General features: G+C 33.1%; 1 protein-coding gene and 1 long non-coding RNA gene across 16 annotated transcripts; one reads left to right on the forward strand and one right to left on the reverse strand.

Moving 5' to 3' along the window:
• Nucleotides 1-14,665: 14,665 nt before the first annotated feature.
• Nucleotides 14,666-16,718, reverse strand: LOC128197316 (uncharacterized). The gene is made up of 4 exons (XR_008249704.1): nt 16,582-16,718; nt 15,148-16,110; nt 14,994-15,067; nt 14,666-14,894 (listed from the first exon to the last, which is right to left on the reverse strand). It is a non-coding gene; the product is annotated as an uncharacterized LOC128197316 (long non-coding RNA).
• On the forward strand, nt 16,046-24,008 carry LOC108343407 (pentatricopeptide repeat-containing protein At5g16640, mitochondrial). Of its 15 annotated transcripts, none has more exons than XM_052878635.1 (5): nt 16,534-18,912; nt 19,864-19,888; nt 20,039-20,108; nt 21,631-22,001; nt 23,487-24,008. In XM_052878635.1, exons 1-4 carry the CDS (start codon nt 16,659-16,661, stop codon nt 21,727-21,729), a joined length of 2,448 nt encoding a protein of 815 aa, XP_052734595.1. In that variant the 5' UTR covers nt 16,534-16,658; the 3' UTR covers nt 21,730-22,001; nt 23,487-24,008. The 15 variants fall into 15 exon arrangements, with proteins under 15 accessions (XP_052734593.1, XP_017437162.1, XP_017437159.1 ...); XM_052878637.1 differs by lacking the exons at nt 19,864-19,888; nt 23,487-24,008 and adding exons at nt 19,633-19,657; nt 19,808-19,863 and having other exon boundaries at nt 21,631-21,699; XM_052878636.1 differs by lacking the exon at nt 23,487-24,008 and adding an exon at nt 19,633-19,657 and having other exon boundaries at nt 19,808-19,888; nt 21,631-21,684.
• The last annotated feature ends 1,095 nt before the right edge of the window (nt 24,009-25,103 follow it).

Below are 25,103 nucleotides of genomic sequence, written 5' to 3' on the forward strand. Positions count from 1 at the left end.
GACCTTCAAAACTACATTCCATATTTGAAATAAGAGGAAGAAATGACTTTGCAAAAATTAGATGCATTGAAAAGAAAACAATAAAAGAAGCTTAAAAGAGCATAAGAGAAAAAAACACTTATAGAAATGGAAGAAATAGAAAATAGAGGAAAAGAAGAGAAAGAAAAGAGAGAAGGTGAAGAAAGAGATAAGAGAGAAAAGGAAGAGAAATAAAAGAGAGAGATAGAGAGAGAAGATGACAAAAAAAAAAGAGAAAGAAAAGAAAGAGAAAGAAGAAGAAAAAGAATAGAAAGAAGAGAATGAAAATAGGAAAAAGGAAGTAAAAGAAATATGAGAACAAAAAGAGAAAAAGAAAAAGAAAGAAAAAAGCATCTTGATTTGTCATTGAAGGGAAGTAATAATTCATCTCGTTTTGTTTTGTTGCCTATGAAAGATTTATTCATCAAGGAGCAATACAACAATAATGAAAGGAAGAAAGAATGACATAAAAGAAAGGCACAAGATTGGAATTCAATGAATTTATATTTGATAATCTATTAGCTTGTTTGCTAATTACTTTGGAAATTCAAAGCTATATTTTTAGTTTGGACACAAATTTAAAAATAAGTGTACATGAGTTAGTTTGTTTTCCTATTGCTAACCAATCTATGAATAAGGATGCAAATTTGGAAATATATCACATGAATTAGCTTGTTTGTCCATCTCTAAGCAACCTAAGAACAATCAAAGTCATACTTATAGTTTAAGTGTTTATTGGGCAATATTCTTTTGATTTTCTTCGAGCACTACATCTTAAGTTTAAAAATGTTTGATAATTTGTTTAGGTGTGTATTTGACCATAGAGGCAGACCTCCAAAGCCTTTGATGATAAGAAACTTGTCTCTTTCAAGATCCAAATTTCATTTTAGCAAAATTTCTATTTTGGATTGTCTAAGATTTGTGTCTATGATTTATGTTTGTGTTTGTGCATAAGATCTTCTACAATTCAAGTCAAATTCTCTCCAAAAGGAGGAGAATGATATGTAATCTTCAAATGGTATGAACTTGAAAAATATAAGAAGGAAAGTATGTTAAAGGACTATCTCCTAAACATATATGAGAAGAACTTGAGGAAGAAAATTTGCAATGCAAAACATCTATGAGAATGTCAAAATCAAAACACGTCTAATTGAATCTTATAATGTTCCATGAAGGAGAAAACCTAAAGAACATGAAGATCATAAGCACAATTGAAGAATAATTTAGGAAATTCAATAAATTGTAATTTTATTTTAATTTTACAAAATGTTAAATTCGCTAAGTGAATCAGTTTATGTTCGTTGGGTGAGAAGACCTCACTAGGCGAAAGTCTACTTCTGTAAAAAAAATTTCTACTATTTTTATGTGTTTTTGGCTTTATTTTAGAGTTTTTAGGTTTTATTAAACTTATGTACTTATAATAGAGGTATCAAAAGCTAACGTAAACACTTTGAAGTCATTTTATATGCACTTACATTCTTCGAGAAAGGATTTTCTTGGTGTTTGGATTAAAATTATGATTCTTATCAAAGATTAACATCTTTGTGACAAATCTTCACAAGACTTATCAATTTGCTATATTGTGGCATCCTCATCCTAGTCTTATTCTGCATTCTTCTTTGATTTCTTTTTGCCGTGCCTCTTAATGATTCAAATTTAGAAGCGATTATACTCTTTCTTGGACATGATCGTATCAGATATGAAGTTCTCATCTGAATGTTGTAAGACAATGATGATCCACGTGGATTACCAAATGACATGGGAATGCTACATTGATAGCTTGAAGATAATGTCGACCTCGACCTAGTAGTGTCATAAAAAGTAAAAGTAGCAATGCCTGATCACCAACAACGCTTTAAAGATTGTATTGATTACCCCTTACAAGGTTATAGCCTTTTCCTTGTTGGTGTTACCCTCTCTTCTTAGGGCATGCTCCCTCTTATCTTTTATTAGGGCGGTTTGTTTTGTGGTTGCAAGTGTCCTTTTTGTATTCCCTTCAAATAAATGTTGTAGTCATTCATCCTATATTAGTACTTTGATGTTATCCTTTAGGGTCATATACTTTTTAGAGTTGTTTCTATAGTTATGGTGGTAGTGATAATGCTTGCTCTAGTCGACATTCAACAAGGTTGGGATTTTATGTGTTGTTTGATGGAAACCTTCTTCAAGCAACTTGAAGGCTCCATTTAGAAGCAATTCTAAAAATGGAAGCATATGATGATGAAGGATATGATGTGTGAAGATTGGTATGAAAATGCATCTTGAACGAGGTTGAGCCAACCATAAAGGGAAAAGGGTTAGGAGAAGTCAAGTAGAAGACAATCCTAATTAATATAGAGAAAAGGAGGTTGTTAATTTTGGTAGAGGTTCTTTTCATTAATTCCATGTTAAGTTTACAAGAGATGGCCACTCCTGTTTATAGGATAGAGAAGTGAATCCCTCTAAAGTTTGAATACAATGAATTAGCCAAGGTACATTGAACTAGGGATCTTCTTGAACCTTCCTCATGAGTAGATGCAATGTATGGAAGCCTCTTCATTTAAACCATGTTCCAAAAGGTTTCTTAAGGCCCAAGCAAGCCTAAAAATGAGTTAGATCGCATCCCATTCAAGAGGGTAGTCAAAAAGGCTCAAAACTAGCGTACCATAATTGTCTGACAAAAATAATTGATTATCTTTCCCCCTAGTTGAATATTATCGTGATGAAACACAGAAAAAGGCCAAAGCTTATGAAATAATCGATTATTTCAGTCACTTGTGAAGAAAATGGCCAAAAACAAGCCTAAATGACATGAAAACTTGGCCAAAATGCAATATCTAAAGCAAGGACTTATGTACATATTTACAAAGCTCAAGAGAAATGAAGATAAGCTAGTAAATTATCCTCCACAAGAGTAGAGTTCTTTGAAGCCCTTCTTCTTCTTCCAATCTCCTAGTCATAGCTCTTATTAAAGATTCAATGCTACTTTGTCTAGACGGTCCTCCACCATTGTTAGTAACAACTCAGTATTCAGGCATGGTTGGTGTTCAACAGGGTGTACATTGTGAACCTTAGGCCCCATAAGGACTTTTTCAGTCTTCGTAGAGGTGGACAAGTACGGTTTTTATCCAAGGGCTTCTTCTTGCAACCTTTTTAGTTCTAACATGACTCTAAATTTGAGTTCTTTGAGTTGTATACATGTTGCAACTCTCTTCCTTAGTTCGCCTAGGTTTGATGTGGGCTTCTTGCATAAGCTGTTAGAGAATGGGCTTGATTTTAGGACAGTGACCATGTCATGATTGCAACTTTGAGGCTTAGGTTTCGAGTATTAAGTGTCACTTTCACGAATTGTACCATGAATACATAAAGAGATTATTTCTTTTATTACCTAATAATCATGAAGGCTATCGATGTAAGATGATTGGGTTGATTAATGGTGAATGGTGTTCAAAACTTTGTGGCTTGTATGTCAAAGTAACATTTTAATTGAGGTGGTAAGAACCTAAACCAACTTTGGATCGCTCCTTTCAGAGAAGTCGAGAACACCTTGAACATGATAGTGTCTTCGAAAGTGTACACACTGACTTGAATGACATAGATGTCGATGTGCTCATCTGAATATGTTGTACCATTGTATATATACAATGTGGGAGTCTTCCAAATCGGTAGGAAGGATTTTTCCATTATCTCTTCTACGAAAAAGTGATGACATGATGACACCCCATAATCTCGAAATGTGTGTCCTATCTGGACTCGTCACTAGGTTGGAGTGCCACAATTCTACTATACCTTTTAGTTTTTTCTTCAATATGATGTTCTCAACTCTCACCACATCCATCTCTTCTATGTTTTCCCCTTTAGCATTTTCAACTTCTTTTTCAACTTTTTCATCAACTTCATTTGGTCGATGTGACTATCTCGTCTCTCTTTAGGGTGGCATCCCTTACTTTTGTCATGTTACTTGTAGTTATCATGTGATATTTAAAACGAATATATCCGATCACATAGTGAGTATCAAAATGTACTTACAAGACCGAGTGAATCCTATAAAACCACCAACTTAATATATCCTTAACCTTCATGTGTTTAGTCTTTAGTCTAGATGTTTGGTTTCAAGATGAAAAATACTCTAATCTTCAAGTTAATACTTGACATTATTGGAGAGGTAAGTTTTTAATAGCTAACTTTTTTACTTTGGGAACTCACTTATATTTATACTATATTTATCGGACTATTATCTATACGGACAATTAAGGAAGGCTCAATTATGATTTAATTATAGTTTAGATCTTGTTTTGTCCTTAAAGTTGTTTAATTACATTTTTTGATGATGATGTGTTGTCCGGGTTGTTGATTATGTGCTGAGATTTCGAAGATGCGTCAATTGTCATTATATTGAAACTCTAACGATGGACTATTTATAGAGAGTGTATGCCAAGTCAACATCTATTCAAAATACACAACCTTTACTTCGCAGTAGAGCTTTTCGTGTTGCGTTCTGCTGTTGTCTATCAAAAAGTTCCCCTCTGCTATATATTTTTGTTAACGGCTATAAGTAGTTTCTTGGTCAAACGGTTGTGTATGTCTCATTAAACTAAATTGGCAAAATTTTATGTTTGATAGCTTAAAATATATAACAATAGAGTTCTTTTGTTTCCTTTTCTTTTATATCAATTGGTCCAATTATTACTGTTTCAATTTGATCGATCAAGTAACATGTTATAAGAATCTCAGAAAAAGAGGGTGAAATAAAGTTAAGTGAGCCAATGAGCCAACCCGTTTAACCCACCAACCCGTGATGGGTCGGGTCGGGTTCAAATTTTTTCGGCTCGCTAATAAATGAGCCGGGTTGGGTTGGCTCACTAAGTGGCTAACCCGTGGTGGGTCGGGCTGGGTTAGTCGTTTTGACAGCTCTATTTAAAATAATGTAAAAATGGAATATAAATATAAAAACAAAATATAAATATATGAACATAAATCCACAGATATGAACAGAAAATAAATTAAATCCAATATCCTCCCTCAAGTTGCAACATATATATCCTTAATGCTCAGCTTGGGCAACAAAAATTGAAATTGTGATGGATGCAAAGCTTTAGTATGAATGTCTGCAAGTTGGGCTGAAGTAGAAATGTGCAGGAGCTTAATTACAACAACTTGAACTTTATCCCTTATGGCTGAAGTAGAAATCTGTGCAATTTGTATAGCATATTGATTGTCACAAAACAGAGGAACTGGTTGTGGTAGAGGTTTTTTCAAATCATGGATCAAATACAAAAGCCATTGAATTTCACATGTTGTGGAAGCTAAGGCTCTATATTCCGCTTCGGTTGATGATCTAGATATAGTACCTTGCTTCTTGGATTTCCAACTAATTAAGGATGCACCATAGAACACATTAAAACCAGTCACAGGCCTTATAGTATCAGGGCAAGTAGCCCAATCAGAATCACTAAAAGCATTGAGAGCATGTTCTGTGTTGGAGGGAAAGAATAATCCTTGTCTTGGATTGTTCTTGATATATCTCAGGATCCTTATTGCTGCTGCATAGTGATCTTCCAAAGAATTGGAAAAAAATTGACTGAGAGTACTAACAACAAAACATAAATCTGGTCTTGTGTTGGTTAGATATAATAACCTGCCAAGAAGTCTTCTATAGGCATGCACATCTGAATAGGGTTTCCCTTCTGTCTTGGAAAATTTTGTGACTGGCTGAATGGGAGTAGAAACAGGTTGACATCCCAACAATCCTGCATCTTCTAGTAACTCTAGAGAATACTTCCTTTGTGACAAATTAATGCCCTGTTGAGATCTTGCAATTTCTAAGCCCTAAAAATACTTGAGTTGGCCTAGGTCTTTAATGTTGAACTTTGAATTCAATAGAGCCTTCACATTTTGGATTTCCTGGATGTCATCACCTACCAAGACTACATCATTTACATAAACAAGTAAGATGATGATATGAGCAGAATCAGTTTTGACAAAAAGTGAATAATCTAATTTTGATTGTATGTAGCCCAAAGAAAGTAAAGTAGTTGTCAACTTGTAATTCCATTGTCTAGATGCTTGCTTGAGTCCATATAAAGACTTCAACAACTTGCAAACTTGCCCTGGTTTTTCTGTTTTGTAGCCAAGAGGAAGAGACATGTATACTTCTTCATCTAGATCCCCATGTAAAAAAGCATTATTTACATCTAGTTGATGTAAATACCAATGTTTGGAGGCTGCTAAAGCCAGAACCAATGTTACTGTTGTGAGTTTGACAACAGGTGAAAAAGTCTCAAAGTAATCTAAGCCTTCTTGTTGTGTGTAGTCTTTGGCTACTAACCTTGCCTTGTATCGTTCAATACTCCCATCAGCATGCCTCTTTATTTTGTATACCCACTTACCTCCGATAGGTTGCTTTCCATAAGGTAGATAAGTCAAAGCCCAAGTTTTGGAATTTTCTAAAGCTGCAATTTCTTGATCCATGGCATTTCTCCAACAATCATGTTTGATGGCTTGGTTATAGGTTTTAGGTTCACTAACTTGGGAAAGATTAAAGACATATGATTTATGAAGAGATGATAATGCATCATAAGAGAGATATGAAGAGATGGGATATAAGGAACCTACAGATGACTGAGTGGCGGAAGAAGTAGATAACATGTTGCAATGATAGTCCTGCAGATAAGATGGTTTATGTTTTGGCCTGGTTGATTTCCTTTGTGGAGTAGCAATGGCAGGTTCAACATAAACAAGTTGAGAAGAAAAAATAACAGGGTTTGGAACAATAGAAGGAGAAGATGTAGGTGGTAAAGAGGGTTGATCAGTAACTTCTGAGAAAATAGGTGATGGAGAGGAAATGATTTTGGTGACAAAATCCAAGGAATTTTATGTATCAATAGGTGAGTGCTTGTCACTAGTAACAAAAGGAAATATGTTTTCATAAAAGACTACATTTCTTGATAGAAAAATTTCCCTAGAGTTTAAATCTAACAAAAGGTAGCCTTTCACTCCTTTTTTAAAACCAAGTAAAACACATTTTCTTGCACGAGGTTGAAATTTTGTTCTGTGAGCTTGAAGAGTTGAAGCATAGCAAAGTGAGCCAAAAACTCGTAAGTAAGTAATGTCAGGTTTAACATTGTGTAACAGCTGAGATGGAGAAAAATATGCCAAAACTTTGGAAGGTAAAATATTAATGAGTTGCACAACATAACGAACAGCAAAAGACCAGAAAGTTATGCGCAAATGGGATTGAAACATTAAAGATCTAGAAACATTGAGAATGTGTTGATGTTTTCACTCAACAACTCCATTTTATTGAGGTGTTTCAACACAAGATAATTGATGTTGTATCTCTTTTTGTCTATAAAAATCTGTCATTGCAAACTCATTACCATTATCTGATCTAACAACTTTTACATCAATGTCAAATTGTGATTTGATATAAGAAACAAAGCCAATAAGTTGTGATCTTGTATTTGACTTACTTGCCATCAATTTAATCCATGTGTGTCTAGACATATCATCCACTATAGTTAAGAAATATTTGAAACCATCAACAAAAGAAGTAGAATAGGGCCCCTAAATATCAACATGAATTAAATCAAAAGGAGCTTTTGAAACAGTAGTACTTAATTGAAAAGGCAATTTCCTTTGCTTAGAATAGTGACAAATATCACAATGAGTGTATTTTGTATCAGGTAAAGTGGCATACATGGTGCGTAATTTCATATAACAAGAAGAAGGATGCCCTAGTCTAGAGTGCCAAATATCTAGAGTTAGGTCTTATTGTAGAACAAACAATGAAATTCTCAGGAGTAACAGAAGCTGGTGAACCAAGGGGTGTGGATGCAGGAACTATCATGATATACAAGCCATCTATTTCTTTAGCTTTCCCAATCATCTGCAGGGTTGACTTGTCCTGTATTTCACATGAAAATTCAGAAATGGTAATTTTACAAGATAGAGACTTAGTTAACTTTGTGACCGAAATAATATTGACTGAAAAATTAGGAACAAATAAGACATTATGTAAAGTAAAGTGTGGGCTAAGAGAAACTGTGCCAGAATAATGAGCAAATGAAGAGTTCTTGTTGGGTAGTGATACTGTAATTGGTGAGATTCTATGATAAGAAATAAAATGAGACAAAGAACTGGATATATGATTAGTAGCACCTGTGTCTAGAATCCATTGGGAATAAATATTACCTTGATCTTGAGAAGAAGTGGAAACATTATGAGAACTCACTAGATCGGTAGAATGTGTGATTGTGGGATTAGATTGAGGAATAACTGCCAATAGACCATGAATTTGCTCTTGAGAAAGTCTCAAAGTTGAGGAATGTGGTTGCGCCTGAGAATTAGTAGAAGAAGGAACAACTGTAGAAGCCATTGAATATCACAACTGCAAATTGGACAAAAAATTTCACAACCCGAATCTCCAAACTTCTCCATATTCCTCAAAAATCAATCCAAGGCTACGAGTGATTAAAGCACCCAATTGTTTCTCATTGAAAACCCTAGAAAGCAAAGTCAAAACATAAAACATAACGATGCAAGAGTAACAGAGGGAGTAGCCATAAAAGGAGAAGAAATTGTAGAAATGCCAAGAACAAAAGGTAGAAGATGAAGATCTTGGCAGTAATAGAATTGGTTGCGGAAGAACGTGAGAAAGAATTAATTTTCTTCTGATACCATGTTAGAAAGTGGGTTTTAAGCCTAACTCAACCCCACAAAACCGGCTTGTAGGGTGAGGTTTGCACCCACTTATAAAGTATGAATTGACCTTATCTCTAGTCGATGTAGGACTTCCAACAGTTATTGTTGGTTGAACTCACTGTCTATAGTTACTCCTTATGCATGCAACAAGCCCACAAGCTCGTGAGCCAATTATTATGTAAAGTAGGCCAACAAAATTAGTTTGCATTATTTTTATGAGTGTTTATCTCTGCACCACCTGCATCCTCACATTCCAAAATTAATTTGTTGATGTGTGATTAGTTTGTTGATGTGTGATTGAGTTATAAATCAGTGATAAATTTTTTTAAATAAATATTTGTAAATAAAAACAATTATGAGATTAAATTATCACACTCCCTATGATGATATGTATTTATAGTCTTATTAAACATAAGAATAACATATAAATATTATTAATGAATTCTATTACTATAAATGGATATTGTTTTTATATAAAATATCATATATTTCATAAATATTATAATTAAGTTAGGTACGTTTGAATCCGTTATTTATGAAGATGTTGCTAGACTTATCAAATAATAATAATATTTTAAATACGAAGAAGATAGATACAATATGCATTGGAATCAGAGAGATGAATATGTTAGGTTGAAGGAAAGCTTGCAGCTTATGCAGATTTTGAAGATAATATGGTAGTTTGAAGGATGTGATTGTTGCTTTTATAAGTGCAAATAATGAGAAAGAGGACACAATGAAAAAAGGTTAATGGACATGTATGCGTAAATAATTGACAATTTTAGACTAGGGTTGGTGTTGTGATACATCTATTCTTCTATGATGGTTATGTTGAATAATGTTGTGGCTTATTATACCAACTTCAGATGAAATAATGCATGTGACTATCTAAAATTTAATTTTATTCAATTCAAAGGTACATTGTTTAATTTTTAGGATTTTTAGCTTGAACATTTATATTTGAGTTTATTGAGACGTGTAGTTTATCAGTTCTAGTTAGATATTTATGTTAGTTTTCTGAATGTTAACTAATATTGTTTAGAGTATGTATTTTTCTCAACTAATTTTATGTACAAGAAGCAGATATTTTATGATTTTTGTCTAATATTCCTAAAAGTTTTATCAGATGATTCTATTAAAACAATTATACTTGCTTAATAATTGAGATTCATTATCTTAAACAAACCAAATTCATTACACAAATAAGTGACATGCTAAGAGAAAAATACTAAATAAAAAATAATAGTTAACTCATAAAAGAGAAAAGAAAGCAACCATAAAATCCAAAACATGGCCGCATTAGAACATTAATTTGTTAATTATGATTTGAAATTGGTGATTATGTGTAATATGTTTATGATGGGAATGAACCTAACTTTCCCACGTTATAGTATTTATTTATTTATTTTATAAATTAGATAAAGGATGAAAGGGGTCCACATGCCATTCATTAGGATTGCAAGAGAAGGAGAGATTAATTAAATAATGAATGAATGAATGAAGGGTAGAGTTAACAGAGGACAAGGAGACAAGTGGTACCTAATGGTTCCCCACCATTGGATAAAAGTGGCTATACATTGGGCTTGACCCAATCATGAGTGGGGGCCCATTTTCTCATGCTTTTGCCATCAAATTCCCAAACCCTGTCCTGTCCCTGCCTGCACACTCTTCCTCCCTTGCGTCAGATCAACCTCACTGCTTCATCTTCTGTCATTTTTATTTCAATTCATTCAATCATAAACTCTTTATTATTAAAATATTATTAATGTTGTTTTATTTTAGATAAATATCTTGTGCGTTCGGCTTTATTTTAAATAATTCGGAATTACTAATTAATGGAAGTATTTTCACTCAAATATTGATTTCATTACACTGTAATTATTTAATAATTGATAATAAAATAGGATGAAAGATTTATAATATTTTATATATTTTATATATTAATTTTTAATAAACAATCACTATTCTATTTTTGCGTGAAGTTTTAATAATCAAATAAAAACAAGTATATTTTTACATATATGGGTCAATTAGAAAAGTTATCCTAGGAATTGACGAATGAAGAAAATGGACATATTAAGTAGTTGAAGTGTCTCATATCATAATAATATACTCTTTTTTTGTTCTTGCTAGCTGTATTAATTTGGAAGGGGGTTTGCAAGATGATTTAGTTCCTATCTTGGACATTGAAAGAAATGGATAAACATAATGCTAGATAAATAGACCATCAACTTTGCGTTACAAATTAGTTCATCTTAAATAGTATACAATCAATCTTAAGCCCAATATTGGTACTGATAATCTTGTATATAGGGGTATAATTTAGTGATAAAGAAGTTAACAAAAAAGAAGTGTAAGCTATAAGAGGTGGACACAACAACTTTTAGGGCGAGGCAAGATGATGTTCCTCCACTGTCTCCTCCCAAATGTCATGAGAAGTATAAGAGAGTTCATGATGGAATCACTTTAGCTACATAGGCATATGCATTTTTCTTTATAATGTGATAAATATTAACCTACACCATACTCACAAGGAACACTTATATGAACATCATTTTCAATTTCAATTTCAAAATTAAGTTTCTGAGTTTTATAAGCTTTTCTTACTCTAATGTTTAAGATTAAATTTTACGAAATTCTCTAATTTCTACCTAGTTAATTATAGTTAATTATGTATCATTGAATTTTAGGACTATTTGTACAAAAAAAATCATACCTATATGACTTTCTCAAACATTCAAATTCCAAATAACTAATAGGAATTGATCCACCAAATTCAATTCAAATTAGAGTTATGGATTCGATTAAAGAAAAACAATTACATAATCCTAAATTCAATTCAAAGTGTAATTGAAAGAGTTTCATTAGAAAAATCAATTACAATTAAAATAACATTGAGATATGAACATTTGGAATCATAAATAATTAAATCTCAACCCTTGAATTAAGAATCAAATAAGAAAATTAACCTAGGAAAGTAATGAGATAAAGGAGAAGAATGAATCAATCAAAAACTTTAATTGGAAAACTAAATTAAAATTTTAAAATCTAAAAGTAGTTCCCAATGTAAAGAAAACTTGTAAGAAAAACAATGGAAAAGAGAGAAACTAGGAATTTTAAAAATTAAATATGAAAAGTATCCAAATGAAATGAAAACTAATAATGATCAACTTATGAACAAAGACAAATGAGATCATTCAAATATGACTTAAATTTAATGAAAAACCAAGAACTCACAATAAAATCGGGTTAGAACTCAAACCAATTGATAGAATTCATATAAACATGTAATAAAACAAAATTAATCAGTTGAAATAAATGTACCTCAATAGATTAATCCATAAAGACCAAGAACAAGTGATTTAGGTGATTAAAGTTGCTTGAATGTCTATGGATGACTTTGTATCGATCTCGACGTAATAGTAGGAGTTTAAAAACTCTAAACAAATCAGCACTGATGAAAAGAAAGAAAAACATTCTTGACAATTCAATATAGAATTTAGACCTAAAACTAAACACATACAAAATCCTCGAATCTTGTCATTAGACACCAATTTCACGAATTGATTATATAAGTTTGAATGTTTGATTATTTAGAACAAAATAGAAAAAATAAATCACAAAAATGAAAAGAAAGAGATATAAAGAACATTTTCTCTATAAGAAAGACAAGTGCAAATCATAATTTTGAATTTTGAAAACTCAAGATAAGATTTTAAGGCTGAGTACTTACCTAAAAAAAAGGAGAGAATATTCAATTAATCTTTTTAAGTTATCTTACAAAGGAGATCTATTTTGCTTATATAAACATGACTCAAAAATAAAATGATAATGGTGTGCTTAATGATTGATACATTCCTCCTAAATAACATAACTTTAGTGTTTTATTATCTTTGAATGTTATTTATGATTATTTCAAAATTTAAATTATATTTGAGACCATAAATTTTCACTTTAGAGGTTAAACATTAAAGAAAATTATTTTATGCATTGGTATGATTAACTAGAATGTATAATTTTTATATTAGTTATAATTATAATTAATGTAGAATGTAGTTTATATTTAATATTTTTATAGATAATTCAACTTAATCAATATAATATATATGTAAAATATATATGTATTTTAAATCCAATGAAAAAATAACTTACATAAAAAAATATAGATTCTACTTATAATCAATATTGAAGCAACTGATGTCTGATAATTAATCTTTTTCCGTTATAGTTTTGTAATTGATATAGAATCTCTATTTGGAACTAATGTAGAATAATGCTACTGTATTAATTTAAGAAATTTATGTTCAATGTAGAATCATGTAAAAATTAACAATCAATTACATTACAAATTCATAACTTTTACATAGATAAAACAATTTAAGAGAAGACTGATAAATAATTATACTTTAATTCACATCCACAAACATAAAAGAGAAAGGTTTGAATGTGATAAGTAATATGGTCTAATTGAAATAAAGTAGTTAGAATAATAAAGTGTTTATATATCATTAATTAAAATTTCATGATGAATTTTACCACTAAATTATTTTTGCAATAACATACTCTTAATTAAATATAATCATTTTGTCACTTTAAAATTAATTCTATTCATAACCAATTTCATTCAAAACGAATTCTGAAAACATTGATTCCAACATTTCCTAATGACAAGCGTTCATTTTCTTTACCATTTAAAGTTTTTCTTTGTATTTCATCTTACTTTTACGTTTTTTTCCCACGTATTCCCCTATTTGTTTTTCATTCATGAATATTACAATCATAACAAGAGTTACTTCAAATAAGGAGTAACAAAACAATTCTCTATTATCCCTCACAATAATTCATCCATTATTTCTCAAAATTCAATGAATCCTCTGTGAATATGAAACGAATTGAAATTAATTTAATCAATTTTTTTCAGAATAAATCTTTCTTAAATAGACTTTTCTTTTTTAAATTAAAAAATATTTTAAATTTGTTCTACAAAATTTATTTTTGAATTTTTTTTAAAAATATAATTTTACTTTTTTAATTTAATTATAAAATTGAATCTGTATTGTTTGTTTAATAAACATATTCTTAAGAGGAAAAAACCTACAATGAGATTTAAAGTTTTGAACTAAATATAATATTATACTTTCTTGTAGTTGGTTCATCACCTATTTTAAAAATTTCTGTGTTTCTTTTCTCGAACTTCTCAGCCATGAGTTTTTATGGAAGCTCGTAAACTAGCATGAAAATTGTTGATTGCATTAGTACATTATAATTAACCTCTCACAGAACCAGTTCATCTATTCTATTAACAAATACTTGAAATAAGCATTTCTCCCAGTACATATGCATATTTACTATTAACATTTTTGCTAGATTCTTCACTCACTCACTTTGGTATCAGCACTGTGTTGGCAAACACTTCTCAGTGGTGACCAACTACTAAGAGAAACAAAATCAAATAACTTTTAAAATTAAGGTTTAGTCTGCTATGTACACAAATCTTTCTTCTTTATCATTAATATCTGTGAATACATTATTAATTAGTTATATAAAATACGAATACTGAAAGAACGTATAATATTGGGCTCAGAGATGTGACATCTTACGTAAAATGTGCAACACATTCCTGCTATAATTCGGGAAGAATTATATTAACCATTAGACTTATTATTAGATGGTGTGCGTCCTTTTGTTAAGACATGCTTCTTATAGAATAAATCTGTCATGATTCAGGTTCGAGTAATCCTGTTTGATGCATATATTAATCGGAGAATCTTAATTAGAATAATTTAATTATTGAATTTAATTTATTTTCATTCGTATATGTGCATTTATGTTTATATATTTATATTTTATTTTTATATTTATATTTTATTTTCATATTGTTTAAAACAGTTATATATATCAATTGTTCTTTTTTCTTATATGAAGGAATAATATACACGATTTTCATTCTTTCTTTTCTCGTAACATGGTATCAGAGTCATGGTTAGAACCTATCATAACGAGTTCTAAGTAGGCATTCTATTCTTCTATTCCACCCGCTATCGGATCGTTATAGGACTATCCAATTTCTACTATCACGCACAACACACCTTCCTCACACCGGTTTTGTGGAGTTGAGTTAGACTTAAAACCCACTTTCTAATAATAACCTTCACCGAAGCCTCGGTGGGAAGTTGAAAAGGTCTGGGAATCTCCTTCAAAACGCACATGCATCTAGAATAAGTTACAAAATAAATTCCAACTACAAATTCACACCAAAATTAAGCCTCACATTAGAACACTAATTACATTACCTCGTCCTTCCTCGAAGTTAAGTAGCTCTGGCTTTCATCACCTAAAGAGCCATGTGTTATCAGCTTCCACTTCTCTACAAAAATCACAAACCCCCTCAAAAATTAATGAAAAGTTCACAAAAATGAAAAAAAAAATCTAACGAGACATGCTTACCTGAAACCCTTTGCTAGGAAGATTTTCGATATAGTGACCATTGTACTCGTCTGAGCGGTCACCAAGACGAACCGTTGGCTCTGATACCATTGTTGGAACTATCGAGGAGGAGGTTTACTCGGAACATACGAACACTAATGAGATATGAACCCAACCATATAAGAGATTGACACCACTCTCTACCCAAAACCTTAAGGCAATGGATTAATGAGTCTTTCACCTCTATATAGTATTCTATTTTCTCATTTTTATTCAATGTGAGACTTGGACTCATGCTTGCCAATAACATAAACAACTCGCTAGCTAAGGACAATTGCACAAAGCCAAATCCATAAAACTCAAACAAGAAATATTGCACAAATCCAAGAATGCATATCACAAAAATAAAATGCCAAAGCAAAACAATCACACAAAACAAAGAATACATGTCACAAAACTAAAACCACAAATAAAAATAGAAACTTGACGAAGATTGGAGTATCTTGTTTGTTGTGAGTAGTGAAGATGATTGTGTTGGTGTTGACATGAGGCAACACTTGCATGATAGTGAACACCCTGATGTAGTGTCATTTTTAGACTAGAATGAGAGAAGAGAAGTAACATGAACAAGTTACTTTGGACTAGATTGAGAGAAGAGAAGAAACACAAAATAATGAGTTGTTATTGGTGTTGTTGGATTTTAAGGATTCAATTGAAAGAGTGAATACGGACAATGTGGGTTAATCCGCCTTTTCTCATTGTTGCCTCTTGTGTGTTTGGGGTTACGTGGGACGAGCCTAAGTGGACTGAATTTTAGCCCACTCCCACAATTTTTTCTAACAAGCTAACAGACGGGCTCGTCCCGTATTGCCATCCCTATTCCTCTTTATTGAGAGCTCAATTAATTGTTCTTAAAGGTCCAAAGATTTGGAGAAGATGTTGTTGGAAGAGTTCATGAGAATTTTGACTGTCCACGAACAAGTTCTGCAGAACAACGAGCAACGTAAAAAAATTCATTTCAGTGAGTGTTCAAAATACTTTTTAATTTTGCTTAAGTACTATTTCATTTATTTTTTGTTGTCAACTAAATGATGTGATGTGATTTACTTCTCTTCTCTTCTCCATTTCAACAATTAATCCACTCATTTCCTTTCTAGTCCAACTTAACACACTGAATCAACTACTCATAAATTTGAAATAATTGAAAAGAAAAAACTCTAGTTAGCCAATTAATTAAAGATAAAAAAAATAAAAAAGCAACAAATTCAACTAACAAAATACTAAAAAAAATATATTTCAGATACCTAAATTGAAATTCAATTAAAAATATTTCAAATTTATAAAGGTAATTAGAATTTTATTAAACCTAAATTTTACGGGCATTAGAGATAAAAAAAAAAAAAAGAAAAAAAAACGATGTTTTTTTACTTGGAAGGAGAGCATTGTTGAGCTGACCTGAGCTAAGCTCGGACGACCTGGCTGCCGTGTTATGTGGCGGCGCTCCCATCTTCATCTCCATCTGCGACTTCTCAATGTCGCCGAAGTTCCACATTTCTCGTCCCCTCCTCTCTCTCTCAAGCGAGCCCTCTCTCAATCCCCTCTCCCTAATCATCCTCTCCTTCTCTCATTCCCACTATTCCACTTCCAAATCACCCTCTCACACCTCTCACTATCTCTCTCAGTTTCTCCCTCTCGCCGACTCCACCTTCAAACCCCTCAACACAATCACCGCACATGAACGTCGCCTAGTCGTCCTGGGCCTATCCACCGCCATCAAAACCGACCAGAGTTTCGCCCTCAAGGCCTTCTCCCTCCGCTTCTGCCCCTTCCTTCTCGTCAAGATTATGACCTTCTTAGACACCCGCCAAGCCGCGTTTGCCTTCTTCAAGCTAGCCTTCGGGAACAATTTCGAGGAGACCGTTCGCTTGAGCTGCGTCGCGGCGCATGTTCTGGCGGCGAAGGGGCTTCACCTGCTCGCGCAGGACGTGGTCTCCTGGCTCATTGCCAGGGTTGGGGCTGGGAGAGCCAACGAAATATTTGAGTTTATGTGGAAGAATCATGCTATTTATGAGTCTGATTTTTCTGTCTTGAATACGCTTTTGCGGGGGTTTCTGAATTTGGGGATGAGTTTTGAGGCGTTGGAGGTTTTGCGTAAGATGAGGGATGTAGGAGTTAGGCCTGGTTTGTCTTCGCTGACTATTCTCATGAGGTTGTTGCTTAGGCTTGGTGATTATGGTAGTGTGTGGAAGGTGTTCAAGGATATGATCCACAGAGGGCCTCGCCCTTCGAATATCACGTTTAATGTGATGTTGTATGGGTTTTGTAGACAACAGAAGATTGCGATTGCGGAGAGTTTGTTACATTTGATGCCTAAGTTTATGTGTAGTCCTGATGTTTTTGCGTTTAACATTCTTATTAACGCGTGCTGTGTGAGGGCGAGGACTTCGGTTGCGTTTGATTGGCTAAATTTCATGGTTAGAAGTGGCCTTGAACCGAGTCTTGCTACGTTTAATACCATTATGCATGCACTTTGCCGGGAAGGGAATGTGAGGAGGGCGCAGAAGCTCTTTGATGAGATTCAGGATATGGGAATTGCGCCAAATGCAGCTATGTATAATACACTGATGGATGGGTATTTCAAGGCACGGGAAGTTAGTCAGGCTAGCTTGCTTTATGAGAAGATGAGGACTAAGGGTGTTTCTCCTGATTGTGTGACTTTTAATATTTTGGTTGGGGGATATTATAAGTATGGGAGAAAAGATGATTGGAACAGGTTGTTGAAAGATTTGATTGTATTGGGATTGTTTCCAGATTGTTCACTGTGTGATGTAACTGTGTCTGTGCTATGTTGGACTGGCAGAATTGATGAGGCCATGGCATTATTGCAAGAACTGCTTGAAAAGGGACTAACTCTTAGTGTTGTCGCCTTTAACTCAGTAATAGGAGCCTATAGCAGGGCAGGTTTAGAAGACAAAGCTTTTGAAACCTATCGTATTATGGTCTTGGGCGGTTTCACCCCTTCATCGTCCACTTGTAATTCTTTGCTTATGAGTTTGTGTAGGAAAGGATGCTTGCAAGAAGCCAGGATACTTTTGTATGGGATGCTAGAGAAGGGGTTTCCCATCAACAAAGTCGCTTACACGGTGCTTTTGGATGGATATTTCAAGATGAATGATTTGGATGGAGCTCAGTTTCTCTGGAAGGAAATGAAAGAAAGGGGTATGTATCCAGATGCTGTTGCCTTTACAGCCTTAATTGACGGGCTTTCAAAAGCAGGTAATGTCGAGGAGGCACATGAAGTGTTCTTAGAAATGTCCGCTATGGGTTTTGTTCCTAATAATTTTGCTTACAATTCTTTGATTAGAGGCCTCTGCAATTGTGGGAGGATGACTGAAGCATTGAGGTTGGAGAAAGAGATGAGGCAAAAAGGCATTCTTTCTGACACCTTCACCTTCAATATCATCATTGATGGTTATTGTAGACGGGGACAAATGAAGTTTGCAACTGATACATTTCTTGACATGCAACGGATTGGTTTGCCGCCTGATATTTTCACATTTAACATATTAATAGGAGGGTACTGCAAGGCATTTGACATGGTTGGCGCAGGTCAGATGGTTAATAAAATGTACTCATGTGGGCTTGACCCAGATATCACAACCTATAATACACAAATGCATGGCTACTGCAGAATGCGAAAAATGAATCAAGCTGTTATCATTTTGGATGAGCTCATCTCCGCTGGCATTGTTCCAGATACAGTGACATACAACACTATGATGAATGGTATTTGTAGTGATATATTAGATCGAGCTATGATTCTTACTGCCAAATTACTTAAGATCGGTTTTGTTCCAAATGTGATTACAACCAATATGTTGTTGTCACAATTTTGCAAGCAGGGGATGCCAGAGAAGGCAATACTATGGGGTCAAAAGTTGTCGGAGTTTTCCTTTGGTTTTGATGAAATCTCATATAGAATACTGGATCAAGCTTACCGTTTGAAACGAGATAACATTGAACTTGTGAGAGAAACATATGAGAAGGGCCTTTTTATGGATTTCCTCATGTACATCACATTTGACTATTTTTCAAGAAATAAACCTCAGAAGATTGAAAATAGAGTAGAGTTAATTGAAAATCAATTCATTGCTTTGTGAACTTATTATTTCATCTTTCTAGTATCCTTGAAATCTGCCATGATTTTATGTAATCGTGAGAACAGTACATTGGACTCATTCATTGACTACTTGAGCATTACATGAAACAAGTGATCAAAATACGTTGTCATATACTGTAAGAAACCATTGAGGGATTGATCACCCCTTTTGAAGATAAATGCATTGGTTATTACTACCCATTCTGGAGGGTTTTACGCGTGTTTCTCTATAATGGATAATAACAGCCAATTTTTAGAGGGCTGCAAAGGAAGCATAATTTGATTCTATGATCGAGGCCTTGAGAACATTGTCAGTCTAAAATATGATTGAATCTACTGAACTGCAGGTGATGGAGATTGGAGAGTTTTTTTGTAAGTGTAGTAAATCTATTTTTCTTCTAGAGAGTTGTGATATCAAATCTTCCTTGTGTATGTTTGTGTCTTGTTTGTAGTATGTGGTGCTGAGTTTGTATTGCACGCTGTCTGGATTTAAGATTTGATTAGTTTCATTTTTATTTTCAGGCTTGTGTTGATCTGGGAATTAGAACTGAACATTGATTGAATCTACTGAACTGCAGGTGATGGAGATTGGAGAGTTTTTTTGTAAGTGTAGTAAATCTATTTTTCTTCTAGAGAGTTGTGATATCAAATCTTCCTTGTGTATGTTTGTGTCTTGTTTGTAGTATGTGGTGCTGAGTTTGTATTGCACGCTGTCTGGATTTAAGATTTGATTAGTTTCATTTTTATTTTCAGGCTTGTGTTGATCTGGGAATTAGAACTGAACATTGTTAAGAAGCACATCTCTCAAAAGCTTAATCATAAGGTGAAAGCCCAGCTATGATTTTATATTTCTCTTGAATGTCTTGGTGAAGCTCATGTGCCTGCTCTGTTTATTACTTGTCTTGTTACTAAATTATTGCATGTAAATATAAAAAAAAGATATTGATTTTTCTCATTATTAGTGTTTGATAGGAAAAAAATACTAAAATGAAACTAAATGATCTGACACTGTTAAAAAATTTCTGATCGAATGAGATACTGAAAAAATGGGCTTCTTCTTTGGTTTCCTTGGTGAGGAAAAAGTTTAGCTGGTAATCAATGAACAACAAATTTTTGCATCTTAATTGTCACATTGGTTCGTTACAGAGCCAGGGAAAGGCAAACAAAAGATTAGGTGGGAGTTCACACGATAAAAATGAGAGTTTCTTATAATTGTATTTTTTTTCACCATAAATATATCAAAATATGCACATTATGATGCTGTAGAGAAATCTCGCCAATGTAAATTAAGAAAAGACCTTCCTGGAAGAGTGTGTACATGTCTGTGAAAAAAAGAGAGAGAGAGAGAGAGAGAGAGAGAGAGAGAGAGAGAGAGAGAGAGAGAGAGAGAGAGAGAGAGAGAGAGAGAGAGAACAAAAAGGATTTATTGTTGATATGCTTTTTGTTTTCAGCATGAGGATTTTCCATTTTCTCATGCTTTGTTTGGGTTCTTGCCTTTATTGATGTTTTGACCTATTTGGATTTGACTTTTATAGATGCTTTTGACCTAATTTGCTAGCTATGCTTCTAATCTTGATGTGAGATAGTTTATTTTAAGTAACCTTTTAAGAGAAAGGGTAGCCTTGGTGCAACAGTTAGAGTTGTTGAAGTGTGACTAGGGGGTCATAGGTTCAATTCATGGAATTAGTCTGCTGCAAATGCTAGGTAAGGCTGCCTTCAATCCATGATGTGTCTGGCCATTCCTTCCCTTCACGAGCTTTATAGCTTAGAGTACCAGGTTGTCCTTTTCTTTTTAAAAATTGTTTTTTAAGCTCTAAATAATTGTCTCTGCTATATGTGGCTCACATGCTCCCTCTACACAAAGCTATATTCACTGAAATTTGTCTAAACAGGATTTTTACTTTGAACTTTGCAGTGAGCTGCACATATTAGGCACTAACCATTGTCCTCAGTTCACAATGCATTGAAAATATTATCTTCTTCACAGTTGTCTGTCTGCCTTAAAATCTATATTGTCTCTTTCTTTAGAATTGATAACATGTTAAGGATTAGTACTCCCTTTTACATTTTTCTGTTGTCTAAAATTAGTACTCCCTTTTACATTAACCTGTTCTTAATTGAGTTCAAGTCTATATCTTATCACTGAGGCTATATTAAATTTCTGGATTAGCAAATGATGAAAGATCTTGTGGTTAATTTGTAACTTATCCAGTATAGTAAAAGTTTTGAGATCAACTTGAATACTTCCTGTCTAAAAGTAAAATTCGCAACAGATTTGCAATATCTAATAGAAGTCCAAGGCATATATCAGAACTAAGTTTCACTTTGGCCTTTCTGCATTACAGATAAATGAAGACAAGGAAACTGAGAAAAATGAGGCCAAAGCCATGGAGATAATCTTGATGCTCATTTGCTCATCGGAGGAAAGTGCATTAAATGAATGATTATCATGAAAGGAAAAAGTTTAGAATCAAACGAGAATGCTTGGAATTATGGGGTACTTCTTAGAGGTTTGGAATTGAGCTAGAGGCTACAGTCCCTCCTAATATTGCAAGGTCAAAGAGGTGAAACTTGGTGTGGGCTTCAAGTGATATGTTTGAGAAACTTAAATTCAAAAGAAAAAAAGAGAAGAGGAAGAAGCTTCCAAGATAAAATAGCTGGAATCTGGAGTGACCATGATGCAACAAAGTAACTGTCATGAAATGGTAAAGAAAAGGTAAGAAAGAAAGGGAATGTCCAGAAAAAGCCTTATGGGATGGTGGAGTCAAATATTATTGAGCTTCTTTCTGACTTCTTTTGGAACAATTCAATTATGGTCTTAATATTTTTGGCTCTATCATTTGTCTTGATTTTGGTTTTGGTCCCTATACTTAATAAATTTGATTTGTGGTCCTTATAGTTTTACAAGTTTAGGTTTGCATCTAGTTTGGATAAACTTCTCAATTAAAATTTATTGGTGAAGAAAAATGGGATTAAACTTCTTCCATATTCCATAAGAAAAATAAACTTGTGCGCCACAATTTGTATAGAAGCTCTCGCATCCAACTTTTCCAAAAACTGGGTTCATTATTTTATTTTAACTTGTAGAAATTCAGTTCGCTTACCTTTATTTTCTTCTCTCATAACTGCTTATTAGAAGTTCACCCAACAAGACCTTGGTGCCTAGTTTTATTCTGTTTTGTTTTCTATTCTTATAGTTTTTTCTACTTAGGTTTAAGTCTCTCGAGTAAACCAGACATTGGTCCAAAATGGTTGTACCATACAAGACTGTTTTGGCATACCATTTGTAGTAGGGACCAAAACGAAATTTTTGAAACTATAAGTACCAACAACTTAATTTTTAAAGTATACGGATCAAAACCAAAATTAAAGTGATTCATACCAAAAATATATTTAAACCTTCAATTATATTTGAAGATGTTCACCATGTTTGTTAGTGAAAGAGCATGCTACTAAGAGCATTACACAGAAATGTGCTTGTGTTGAAGCCTTTCTTGTGTTGAACCTGGAATGTAGTTCGATATTTAGCAGGAGGAAAAGGAAACTTCTGTCATTGGCATGCTGAATTGGCAATACTTGCTAGAATACTAAAGGAATAAGTTATAAAAGAAATGTTGTCTTTAGGTTCGCCCAGCTTCTTCATTTTGGGAGATTTTGTAGAAAAATAATTGAATTATTTGTTTACCCTCAACCCCTTTCTTAATCACACGTTTCAATTTATTTCGCACTCTTTCATAGTGAGGCATTTGTGCTATCTGTGCTCAGCCATCATACTGTGGTTGGGATTTGTTGGATATGGGGCCAAGATTAGAAGACTCTAATATGTGGTTGTTTCCTAAATTAGCTGGGCAAATATTCTGATTAATTGTACAACTGTAATTAAGGGAGTTGTATCCGCAGTTGTATAGGGTAGTTTTTTCTTGATTTATTGGTTGGTTGAAAATGACAACTAATCATAAGTTACTCTACTAAATACTTCAGTAGAAGGTTAACTAATATACCTAGTGTTGACATTATGATGCCTAAGTGAAAGCGGCACTAGTTGTTGTCAAAACATTGATTGCCTGCACAGGATTGTTCTCCGAATAGATTCTGCAACGTTAGAACTAAACAAATTATGACCATTTCTGTGACTTCTCTCGCATACTCAATAGTCTAGGACATGCTGGACTGATCATCTCATTTTTTCTGCCTTCATAAGTTCGGCCTATGCCCTCGTGGAGATTGTTCGAGTGAACTTGCAATATCAGCCTGCAGTTGGCGAACAACAAAACTTTATAATTATTTAGTGTCGTTTGGGTTCATTTTTTTTTCTTTCAACTATTTTTTGGTTCTCACTAATAGTTGAATAAGGTTATTTATGATTGGTCCTCAGCCTGCAAGACCATCTCTAAAATCTGAATCTTTTGAAATGTGATGTCCCGTTCGAAGGCCTTTACTGGCTACTGGTACAGCTATTGACTGAAACAATTGTGTTATTAATTTGGTTTAAGTATGACAATTATGTGCCAATATTGGTCAATGCTGGTGAATAGCAAGTAAATCCATTGTGGAAGATTAATCTAGGGATCGATGTTACAATGGATATGTGATATCTACTTCGTTTGGTTGCTAACTAAAGCTTACATATGATAGCAGAGGAGATGGCCATGGTTCTTGTTCTGAAGGCTTTGTTTAACATGTATGACACATATCTATTGGATTAATTATATTATGTTGTCTTGTGTTGAATATAACTATATAAATGTGATCTGCAATTCCATTTTCGATGTTCAAATTCTATGATTAATTTTTGTTTTACTTTCAATTGAAAGTGGTGAAAAGGGCCTTTTTCTGATACATGAAATAGCTTTGTAGTCTTGTAAATGGGCTTTAATTTGAACTATAAAATGCTTGGTTAAGCTTTTTGGAGGGAGAGAATATGTATTTTAATTTGACCTCTATCTATTTCAAATACAAGAATCATTCAATTATTATTATAACTCAATGTCTATTTTGAAGAATGTACAGTGAATGAGTTATTTGTATATCGGCTCAAGCTACATATTTTATCACTCAATTATTATTACTTTACAACTTAAGTTTGCTTTAATGAAGCAACGTCACAGTAGCATAATAGTACACAGGTCAAGTATATGGCAATGCAGCGGCGTCATAATAATCCAATAAGTAGGAAAATAATACCAAACATCTCATGAAAGGTGATTAAACTAAGAACACGACAATTCTATAGTGGCACATAATTAGACTGTAAATCATGTATTCACGAAAATCATGTTCATACACACAATAATAAACACACTGCTACAAAAAAAGTGCAAAGATAACACTTTGTTTTTCATAGACAACAATTTTTAGACGATATTAAGTGCTGCCTATTAATATATAGTACTTCTAAAAAAATTGTTGTCTATAAGCATCAATAGACAATACTTATTTGGAAAAACATTGTTTATTGGTGTCTTTTAATAGACGATACTTATTTGAAACAACATTGTTTATTGGTTGGTGTCTGTCAATAGATAGCGCTTATTTTATAAAGCGTTGTCTATTGATAACATTAATATAGTGTTTTTCCAAATAAACACTATTTATGATCTAATTTTTTTAATTTATTTTAATTTTTCAATAGACAACACTTTTCTAAATAAGTGCGATTTATGATTCAAATTTCTTTTAATTTACTTTAATTTCTTTAAGAACGCTTTTCTAAATAAGCATTGTCTATTGTTCATTTTTTAAATAATTTATTTAATTTTTTAATAAACCCAATTTTATCAAACTTGCATATATATTGGTTTAATAAACACAGTTTTGT

Source organism: Vigna angularis, chromosome 1 (genome assembly GCF_016808095.1).
Source record: "Vigna angularis cultivar LongXiaoDou No.4 chromosome 1, ASM1680809v1, whole genome shotgun sequence".
Taxonomy (NCBI): Eukaryota; Viridiplantae; Streptophyta; class Magnoliopsida; order Fabales; family Fabaceae; genus Vigna; species Vigna angularis.

What these genes read in the sequence shown, in the direction of transcription:
- LOC108343407 (XM_052878633.1), top strand. Translation starts at nt 16,659, where the DNA reads ATGTCGCCGAAGTTCCACATTTCTCGTCCCCTCCTCTCTCTCTCAAGC.